This window comes from Geospiza fortis, unplaced genomic scaffold (assembly GCF_000277835.1).
Source record: "Geospiza fortis unplaced genomic scaffold, GeoFor_1.0 scaffold130, whole genome shotgun sequence".
Classification (NCBI taxonomy): domain Eukaryota; kingdom Metazoa; phylum Chordata; class Aves; order Passeriformes; family Thraupidae; genus Geospiza; species Geospiza fortis.
The window spans coordinates 6,580,320-6,591,207 of record NW_005054300.1 but is presented as its reverse complement, the minus strand read 5'-3'; the positions used below and the strand labels follow the sequence as shown (position 1 = coordinate 6,591,207).

General features: G+C 39.2%; 1 protein-coding gene across 1 annotated transcript in view; it reads right to left on the bottom strand.

Moving 5' to 3' along the window:
- Window positions 1-1,686: 1,686 nt before the first annotated feature.
- LOC102043342 (gamma-aminobutyric acid receptor subunit pi-like) overlaps window positions 1,687-10,888 on the bottom strand; it is a 37,283-nt gene continuing 28,081 nt past the window's right edge. The window contains exons 7-9 of the mRNA XM_031062695.1: window positions 8,893-9,045; window positions 7,824-8,017; window positions 1,687-2,318 (exon numbers count right to left, since the gene is read on the bottom strand). Of these exons, the coding sequence (XP_030918555.1) occupies window positions 2,004-2,318; window positions 7,824-8,017; window positions 8,893-9,045 (662 nt within the window). The 3' untranslated portion in view covers window positions 1,687-2,003. The remainder of the gene's footprint in view (window positions 2,319-7,823; window positions 8,018-8,892; window positions 9,046-10,888) is intronic.

Sequence of the window (10,888 nt, the reverse complement as noted above, 5' to 3'; positions counted from 1 at the left end):
TAACACTACTTAAAATTAGCACATCAGTGGGAAAACAGACCCTGTTTTCAGCTAGTGCATTGTCAATAAAAATTCTCAGACTTTCAACAGCTTTTAAAAATAATATTTAAGCTGAATTGTCTCCAAACTAATTGGAAGCTACAAAACTCTAAATGTTTACTTTATGCTTGCAGTTAATCCCAAATTTAGAGTTACATGACAGGTAACTATTTGAAAATATTCAGGAACAATGTAAACTTCAAATTTAAGAAAAGTACAAAGATTTAATATTTGTCTTCTGTGAATTTTATGGGAGTAAGAATTGGAAAGAGTCCAGTTTTGGAATTGGAAACTGAGAGTCCAATTTTACACCTCCAAGAAAAAATGTCAAGCAGCCTGTTCCTGAATAAAGGGTTTCAAATTAAATATGCAGTAGCAGAATGTTAAATGAAGGAATAGTGGTTTTGTTTTTTTTGGTTGCTCATTAACACAAGCAGCCCTAATTTGATTTCTTGAATGTATTTACTTCCATATGAAAGCCAGAATAGCCACAAGGTACCAAGAGCCACTAGACTGTTCTTGAAGCTCCATTGCCCCAATAAGCTTTGCAAAAGGCATTACTAATAACAGCAGAGAAAAAAAATTTCAGTCGTCAACCCTTAGAAAATGAAAATACTGAGGGGATTTTAGTGACTTAAAAATTGTCTAACAGTGTGCAGTGATTTTTTTAGATTTAGATGGGAGCAAGGGCAAATCTGTCTCACACTGGTATTTTGCACTTTCTTCCTTCATGTAATGATGTTCTTCACAGGCAGCACCCTGGTGATCAGGCATGCCCAAGTCTGCCCATGTTAGGGGAGCTTTTCAATGCATTTGCATGTGTGCAGTATGATCATCAGAAACACACAGTGCATAAAAGCACATGCACACCTTTATACCTATATATACAACAGATACATACATTATGGTCAGGAAAAAGGTATAATAATAATTGCCTTTAAACTTCCATGCTTGCAGTGCAGGAGACAGGCTTATAGTATCTGTCAGTGAAGTAACCACTTGGAAAGACTGTTATGGTTTTTCATCACCTATAATCATTTTCTCATGTGGGTCATCATTTTACCTGTGTAAAACTTTTCCTATCTTATCAAGAGCTATCACACATGCAGGGGTTTTTTTCTATTCAAGAAGTTTTCCACCTTTATGTGATTTTTTTTTTTAACTACATGTAGTTCAAGAGGATTTACTAAGCTGAAAATTAAGCATATCAAATTTTTCCTCTACATAGTAGTTACCCAGGCAGTTGTGACTGAACAGAGTGCAGAGTATAAATGTCAGGATAAATTACCGTTTTCCATTAAGGATTGGTGAACAACTAAATCCTCACTCAGAGAAATACATCTCTCTGGATTTAAACCTTTTGGCTCCAGTCCATTTCTGTAGTCTGCCCTGCAGTTACTGAGAAAAGCCATTGATGACTACAGGAGTGATGTCTAAAGATGTAGAGAGATCTTAATACATATTTCTGACCTTACAAAAACGAACAGATTATTTGTTTGGTAGCTCATGTCTTCAGAACTGTTTCTTGCTACATAGCAAAACCACTTTGATCTGCCATTAAACATTTTCTTATATAATCTGGAAAATGTATGCATAATTGACAAAACTAGAAGGAACTGAGTAGAGAAAGCAGAAAACAACATTTCATTTCATTTTTACATTTATTCAATGGAGTTCAGAAACAAGTATAATATAACTTATTTTACAAAGTTGGGCATTAAATATTAAAAAACAAAGGACTTATTGGCCTTTGATAAGTAGTTTGGGACATGCATGCTAATACAAAGCCAGTTTTGGATGACAGACATTTAAAAGCAGAAAAGTGAGTTAACAAAATTTTCAGACACACTTGAAAAGGTGGCATGTCCTTTTATATCCCTTCATCCAAATGTAATTTCTCCATTTTTCTGCAACTTCCCCTCCCATGTCCACTTTCAAAACTTTAATATTACAAAATAAAATATTTAGAAATACAAATAATACACCCAATAAAGCACATTAATTATGATGAATGATAATGGGAAAGAGAATCTGGCGTAGTTGTCTATGTGGTAAGGGTTTTTAACATGGAAGCAGTCAAAGATACAGAAAAGTCTTTTCATTACCGACATTGCTGAACTACACACTCTGTGTTGGTTTCTCTCCCTTTTCCTGTCAATGCTGCTTTGTTTGCTTTTGTTTGAATCGGTCTTGTCTGTATTGTCAGGGGCACTGCAACTGTTTGTCACTGCTGCCAGGACTGCATTCTTCTCTTCTTCATCATCATCATCATCAATAATCTGATAGGGAACACAACAGCAGGTACTTAAGTGCATGTTTCATCACCTGTTTATTTAGAGCTGCAGCAAATGGGATTTTTCCTCTGACTCCTCCTCAGTCTCACTCCTCGACTTCAAGGACAAGCACTTGCAGGCACCAGGCAGCTCCCTTCAGCTCTCAAAGCCTCCATTTATGGGGAAAACATTGACTTAAGCAACGCTATACAGCAAAAACTTTTGAAGCACTGTCAAGCCAATCTGGATTTGTTCAAATATGGACAAGGAACTTTACTTAAGATAGCAGCAAATCCCTGAAAGGCACAACAGTAAACTGTCTTCTGCTCAGGGCAAATACTGGCAAAGGTTATTGCCCAGAAAGTGTGAAGGCAAAGCCCCAGCCTGGAGATGGAGAGGCTGGGGGAGCTGTCAGACCAGCCAGCTGAGCTGGCTGCACCCCAAATCAAGCACCCCAGGATAAAAGACACTCTCCTTGTGTGCAACTGGCTACCTCATCCTGGGGCTTTGTAATAAAAATCAAGTGACTTTAAAAATAATGAGGAACAAGCCCCACCCACAGCTGACAATACTAAATAGCTTGTGATACTTTCTGTCAAGGCCTGAAACCCATGCTTTGAGTTCTAAGTTATGCTCGGGTTAAGAATATTTTTATGTGCGTCCCTGCATCAAGACAGGTCTTTGGAGAATGTTGTATAAGCCTTCTGGTGGGTTTTGTTTCTCTGATTAGAAATGGCTCAGAGCCATAAAGTCCATGTATGAAATTTTCACCCTTTGAAGTCAGTGGGTTTTCTGTTACTGACTCAGAGGACACAGGATTAGACATCAGCTGCAGCTTCAGCTCTTAAACTTCCTTGGAATTTCTGGGGTATTGAGTTTGGCTTCAGATATTGCAGAGACACCAACAGAAACAAGCTACAAAAGACTGGCTCCAATTTTGCATCTAACCTAAACCTTATTATGTATATTTTGAGGAGGGGTCATTTTAATTCAGGTAGGCATATATATAAGTTTTATTTTCTCCTGATAGTTTTATTACCCCCCTAATCAGTAGGTGGCATAAATGTAAGACAAGTAAAAAAAAAATTATTTTTGAAGTGTAGAATGCAGAATCTCTTTCTTCTGACCAATTTGCTTTTTTCCATTTGCATCATGAGAAGAAACAGTTTACACAAGGACAAACTTTCAAAAGGTTAAGATGTACATCCCCATGTGCAGCCAGACAAAAAGCTCATTTAGGTATACCCCAGCTGTTAAAGTCAAAGAAAGCCAATTAAGCCACCTAAGTGGTCTCCATGCTGGTACAGAATTGCTCTTCTGTCCAGGGTGCATGTGTACAGTACGAGCCCTGTCTTCTTCATCTAAAATTACTGACACCCTTGAAAATTAGAAGTGGAATCTGGACAATGTCCTCAAACTGCTGTGAATCAGTGAAGCAGAACAAATGGCAGTAGAAAAGGGATTAATGCAGCTTTCCACTTTCAATTTAAAAAAAAAAAGGATATTTTATTCACGAGATAAACATAGCTCAACAGACATATCATCCTAAAAATACAATGACCAAAAAAACCTTGGTCATCCTCCACGTGGCCTCCCACACCTCTGGAAGGCTGGGACAAAAATCTGCCTATAAAGCATTAAGAGGATCAATCCATAAAACTCCAGTCTGAACCTTAAACAATCCCCAGGGTAGTACTAAAATTCAGACCTCAAGTTTTCACTTGAGGCCAGACTCTGTTATAAATATCTTTCTCTTCTGCTTCAAAAGGTCCAGGCAGCTGAGGGGAGTGCTGGGGATGGCAGAGGAGCCTTTGTCAGCAGTGCCTGGCACTTGAAATGAGGCACTGGAGCAACAGCCTAATGAATTCCCTTGGCACTTCAAAGGTTAATAAAATAAAGGAACCTGACCAAAGAGTCCTGACTTTTTTCCCCTGCTTTCATTTTTCATTATGACATCTGTACTTCAAAACCGTCAGGATTTGGGGCATTGCTCAATTTAAGAGTCTATGTTTCTCTCAGGTAGGGCTGGCTATCGGTTGTTCAGAATTAGTTTTATTTCAGAGCATGAAAGGACATTGTGTACGTGCCACTTCTCCTTCCTCACAATGCATGTGAGCGATTCCCAGGAGGCTGATGTGTTATGAGGCTGTTCCTGACTCCTTTCAGCTCCCCAAGGAGCAGTTCTCACTTAGGCAGAAAATACTGTGAGCAGTGCAGATGTACAGGATTCTATCTGCAGTGCAACAAGGCAGGGCTCTTGCAAAACAGAGGGGAGGTTACAGCAAAAGTGCTGTTTCATGTAGCTTGGAAAGGAGAGAGCTAGTCTAGAGAACCATACCTGCTAATTTATAAAAATTGCAGTCTTATAGAGAGGGTTTGTCAAGGGACTTTTCCAGACTGCTATGAGGAGCTGAGCATGATGAAAGACTGAGCCAGTTTACACTGTATCAAAAAAAGAAATTGTGCTGTGAGCGTTCAGCTGTGGCTCCAGTTTTAAATGTCACACTAGGTTTTTCTCTGGATGCCAGCTGTCAATGAGGAAATGGCAGCTGGCACTAAGGAGGGCTCTGTTTAGACACCAAATTGGTACCATTCAGGAAAGATGCTGTACATCACCCAAAAAGCACTGTCTATGACACCTGATACTGGGGCTGTTGTTTACACTAAGTGAAGTGTTTGCTGACATTCAAGAGCCAACAGAATTAGAGGAAAGTTGTCACTTTCACTGGATAATAAAGCTGCTCAAGCTTAAAAATATTTCAAACCAGAGTGTTGCACACCTGGAGCTTATGTGGTGTTCATAAAGACTGCCTGAGGAAATACCACAGAGGCTGAATATCACACTTATAAAATGATTTGCAATTTTCAAACTGTTCTCCATTCTGCCTTAACAGTGGAGGTTTAGGTAAAAGACAGAGGAAACCCAAGGAGTATTTCTGTGCTTTTTGAGAGGGCACAATTAATGCCTTTGTACAAAAGAGAAGAAACTCAGGAGAAGCAACCTTTCCTTTGAAGCAGCCTGCCGCTCTGGAGCTGATGGGAATGGCACATTCTGCCTGACCTCCCTTGCAGCAGGTGGTTCCTCTGCTTTTGCCATTAGCTTTGAAGGTGTCTCTGTGGGTCCTGGTTCACATGATGTGAAACATTGCAAGAGCATGGATATGATGAGCTCTTTTACCAGTTTATGTTCAAAACTGGAGATGTCAGGGGCTTCAGAAGGGTTTGATATGCCTGTGCCCAACTTCTTCAAAGAGCAAAGCGGGAAGCAAGTGAGTACAACTAATTTCTATACAAGAGAGAGGGTGACATTTCCATTTCACCTCCTACATTTATTTACATAATTCTGAGTGCAAATTTTCTATCAGCTCACATATGGGAATAACAAACTGGGACGTGAGATTTCCAATTAACCTGTGTCCACAAGAGAACACGATAATGAGGACAACACATTCACAGTGACGATACTCACACATAAATTGCTAAGTACCTGCTAGACAGTGACATGAGATTTTAGCTGGTATTTTTGCCCTTGTGATGTTTTTGTTTTTATAACAAGAAATGAGAAATACAAGTCAGGTGTGCTCTCCATAACACCCAGATCAGTAAGCACTGTTTGCCCTTGGCTACAGTAGGAAAAGGACATGACAAGCATTTTCCTTATTCTACAGAGTCACAAGCTGATCTAGGACCAAAAAACTGTTCCTTCTCTTATACCCCTATGTTTGTGTGGGCAAGAAGTGCATTTGGCTTGCTTGCTCACTCCTGATGGCAGGAAACAAGCCTGAAGTGAAAGACTATTTCTTTTGGTCATTAAGGTCATCACAAAACTTTCTGATTTTATGGATCTACCTCCACGTACTTCCATGCACATTTTTGAAGTCTACAAGTTCCCATGTCCACCCCATCTGCAAGCATGAGTACCTGCTCCAGATGAAAGGGAATCTGACTGAGGCAGGTGAAGGCAAGGACAGCATAAGTGCCCTTCACAGATCCAAAGATGCTTAATCATCCAAGCACTGCAACACTTTACTTTCTTACCCAAACCTCCAAGCAGCTTTTTTTCTGTACACTATGAGCAAAATGACAACCACTTACTTCACAAGATAGATATGCTCACAGGGAATTGTCACTGATGTTACCTTGCCAATAAAAATTACTTATAGGCTTTCCACTCAAATCCTCACTTGAAATGAGTGTTTGCCCATTTGCGGACAATCCCCGATAGACGTTATCTCATAACACCCACTGGGGTGGCTCAGCTATGTGTCCATTTTGCAGTCTTCTCCACACACCTTCACCCAACAATGGCTTTTAACATATTCTTGTGCATTTGCAGAACCTATCTTTCATCCAAACAGCCAAAATCGCATATTAGCTGATGAACTATCCAGACATAACCCCCCACCCACCCACACACTGCCCAATCGTCAAAAGATTTTGAAGCTCCTCCACTTGAGCTCAGTATCCTGTTTCTTGAGTATATCGAGGAGCTTTGCTTAGGAATTTGTGATGCTCTGTTCTAATTTGGCTTAAACCGTTAACAATATTTCTGCTTCTGGACATTTATCCCTACAGCACTCAACCAAACTTCTTTCTGCCTTTTTTTTTTCCTTCCTGTTATTCTCATTTTCCATGTTTTACTTTTTTCTATTAATCCAGAAATTTCATAAGCTGCTTAAAATTTTCTTTATCATGCATATTAGGTTCAGTTCCATAATTAAAAGCTGCAAGACAATCATCTTTCAGCTTCCTTGTGATTTATTTTTCCTTGCTTATGAAAGCACTGCTATACACTGGAGATGGAAGATGTGACAAAACCCCTTCATGAACCTGTCCTCATTATTTCAGCAACCATCAGACTCAAAAAATACCTATGTTGATTTCACCCGTTTTTATTTTGAGTATATTTCACAGTATTTCAGAGTTGTGAGAAACTCTTTAGAGCCACAGAAGCCCTGTTATAATAATGATGCAGAAGGGAAAATGGATCCCAGTCTGGCTTCAGGGACAGCCGTTGAAAGAGAAGTTGAGGGCAGAAAGGTACAGGGACCTGATACACCCAGCACATGAAGACATTGCCAAGAGACTGACACATGTTCCATGCATGTGCAGGTTTCATAAATGGAATGCTATAAACTCTTTTTTTTCCATATTGCAGTAGGATCAAGGCACCAAGCTCAGCCCAGTTTTTGAACTGTGAGTTAATGCTATTGCCTGGGAGACAAGAAATGTCTGTGATTTTTGTGAGACATCCAGAACATTTTATAAGTAGCCATAAAGTCCATACCAAAAGAGAGAAGGAAGAGTGCTTCAGTGTGTTTGGTCTCTTCCAGAAAAGCTCCAGGTATACAAATATTTTTTCTTTTTCTCAAGATTATTATGTTTCCCTGCCCTAATTCTAAAAAAGAAACTACCTTAAATACATTTACCATTAGTGCTAAGATAATTCATTCTTTTTAGCAAATGTAATTTAAATCCAGTTTGTAGGACAACACCAAATATTTAATTTACCTTTGGAAGTTCCTTTGAGCTGAGTTGATGCAGAGTGCAGAAATGAGTCACAGCATACTCTAACAATGCTCCGAAGATGAAGCTGAAGCAGATACCAAGGTACACATCAATTGCCTTAATAAAGCAATTAGCATTTGGGAGTGAAGTCCTGGCTCCCATCATCAGTGTTGTCATCGTAAGGACTGTGGTGACACCTGTGGAATGGAAAAATATATGTTCCAGTATAACACAGATGGCACTGAGAGCCTCTGCTGCAAGGGCCCTACTGCAGGAGACTTTTCCCTGGACCTGAAACTCCTAGGATGCCACAGCATTTAATGGATCGTGTTTTAGGAAGAAGACTTTAAAATTAACTTGTGACTCTTTAAGTTAAATGCTTAAAAAGAGTAACAGAAAATGTTAGCAAAGCTGAGAAGACTAGAAATTAAAATGAGAGAGATTTTGGTGTCATGGAATGTATAATTATGATTAACACATTATTATTGCAAATCTATGCAAAAGGTCCCTTTAAAACATTCAGATATCATTTTTCTCAGTGTAGTTGCCCACTGGCCTCATTCAATGTGAAATCCTTCTTTATTCCCTGTTCTGTAGGAGTATTTTTTCCATCCCACCTGCAGCCTGATCAAACCTGATTTGCATTCTCTCCCTTTCAGAATATCCTTTCTTTGAAATTAATTATATTTAATCTCTTATAATTCTCTTGTTATTCATGTGTTAATTAGTATGTATGGTGAGACCTCACAAAAGCCTCACTATTGTCTGTGCATGCCATGTACTTGAATATGTTTAAATTATTTCCAAAATGACAGTTTTTTGCTTTGCTTTCAGCGGCCTCCCCTGCCTATAAGTCTCCCTCCTGTAGCTGCCAAAGGCACTTTTCTTAGTTAAAGAATAGCAATACTTCAAGGGGAATCCACATGATGCACTGAGTATGGCAAACCCTAAAAGTAATTCCATAAAACTCAGAAGTGTTTGCAGCTTCAGGACGTGGATGCCAAGTATGTGCAATAGAGGAGGAGTCTCAGTGATCCAGCCCTTGGTCTGGGTTGGTTTATCACCTTCTCACCTATGCAGATTCTGGCTGGAACCGATGACTGGCTTATCCAAAATGACACCCAGGAGAGCACAACCAGAAGGATTGATGGCACATATGTCTCTAATATGAAATACAAGATGTTTCTCTTGAGTTCAAAGTGAAACACAAGTTTGGGGTAACGTCCTGTGGAAGGAGCAGGGAAAAAAACATTGTGAAGGTGTAATTACTGAAAAGATCCTTGAAATAGCAACCTGTATTACTTTGGTGTGCTACAATGTGGAAAAAACTTAACAAACAAGCTCGTAAAAATTAAACACGGCGCTGAAAAATTCAGATTGAAGACTCCGAACTGAAGGAAACAATCAAATATGTAACATTCAGTCACCATATCCGTTAAAGACACCTTGAATTGGAAATTAAATGAGGATTAGTGAAGGAAAAAATAAATCCATCAATGCATGAAGATGATGTTTCACAAGGCAAGGAAATTTGAAATCGCGTATGGATTTAGCTGCTGCTATTCATAACAACAAGTGAGCTAGTACAAACTAGAGCAGTAAGGATTGTCATTTCATGGGTTCTTACTTTTAACTATCTCACATATCCAGTTTGTTTTGCTTTTCATTTACTATTGCTCAAGATGTGGATTGAGGGGACCTGCTCTGACATTGCTGACCTACCTCCTACATTCCACTTAAACCCAAGCAGTATCTTTGCATCCTCATTATCTATTTTTCCTTTGTATTAGTGCATTAGAGTGTTTGTGCTGCTCTGAGCAGTGTCACTGCTGTGGCTCAAATTATTTCCTTCTAAGTCAGTGATTTCCAGAAGATGAACTTTTGATCACAGAGTCAAATACAGAACTGTGTTTCATGGGGGGATAGCACACTCATAAGCAAAACCTGAATTTCTTAGCCAGCTCCCTAACTGAGCAAAAATTGGCTGTGTTGAAGCACACAACCTGAAATTGTTACCAGTTCAATGCATTACGGGAAAACAAAATCTTGCTTTTTAAATGGGCAGAAAAGATTCCTTGTTCTGAAGTTCCAGGTTACAAATTAAGTGTTATTAAGCTTTTACAAAATCATTTGAACATTTGCATGCCAGTGCAATATCAGTGAGAGACTAATGCTCTGTAGTCCAACAGCTTTGGCTTCCGCTATTTAATACAAAACCTATTTTCTGACACCAATATCTGCTTCCAGTGCTGCCTGCTGTGAGTCAGGACAGAACTGCAGAACAGTGAATTCACTTCAGCAACAGCAATATAGGCACAGACAGGCTATTTGTGCATCCCTCAGGTGTGAGACACAAAGAAGAGCACTTTTAAAAGCCTCAAATGCAAGCAGTGGATGCCAAGAAATGTCTTCTTGCTCCCAGATGAGAAAATGGATGGCTAAATTTCAATTTTTAAAAGCACTGTATATAGCGCATCAAGAGAACAATAACAGGATTTTTAAAACAGAAATAATTGCATTACGTAGTCTGACCCTAATCACAAGCCACTAAATTTCCTTAATCATCCCTTGCTTTGAACTAAATAATTTTGGTTGGAATAGAGCCCACCTTTCACACAGATATGAAGACTTAGTCTGAGGATATCTAGACACACACCATTTCTCTTGGTAAATAATTCCCTTTGCTAAGAATCAATGCCTAATTTCTAATATTAACTTGTTTTCAATTTTCTGCCATATTGAGTTAAATGATCTCCATGAGGCAAGAGGTACAAACATGTTTGACACCATTATCACATTTTTACGTGAAAAGAGGAACATTACACCAGTGTACCTCTACCAAGGCTGTGACTTTTACCAATACAGTTGTTTCAATGCTATTTTGCTCACCAAAACTGATTTTGAGTGTATAGAGACCAAAGTAAAGCACTCAGAAGTCAGGCAGTGAAAACTTACAATGACTGTGCGACCTTACTTTCTCTGTCTGCACCCTCCGTGCTCTGAAATGAGCGTGGTGCAAAGGGAAAGCTCTGGGTCTGTACAACAAAAGGCTGCAGCACAAAGCACTT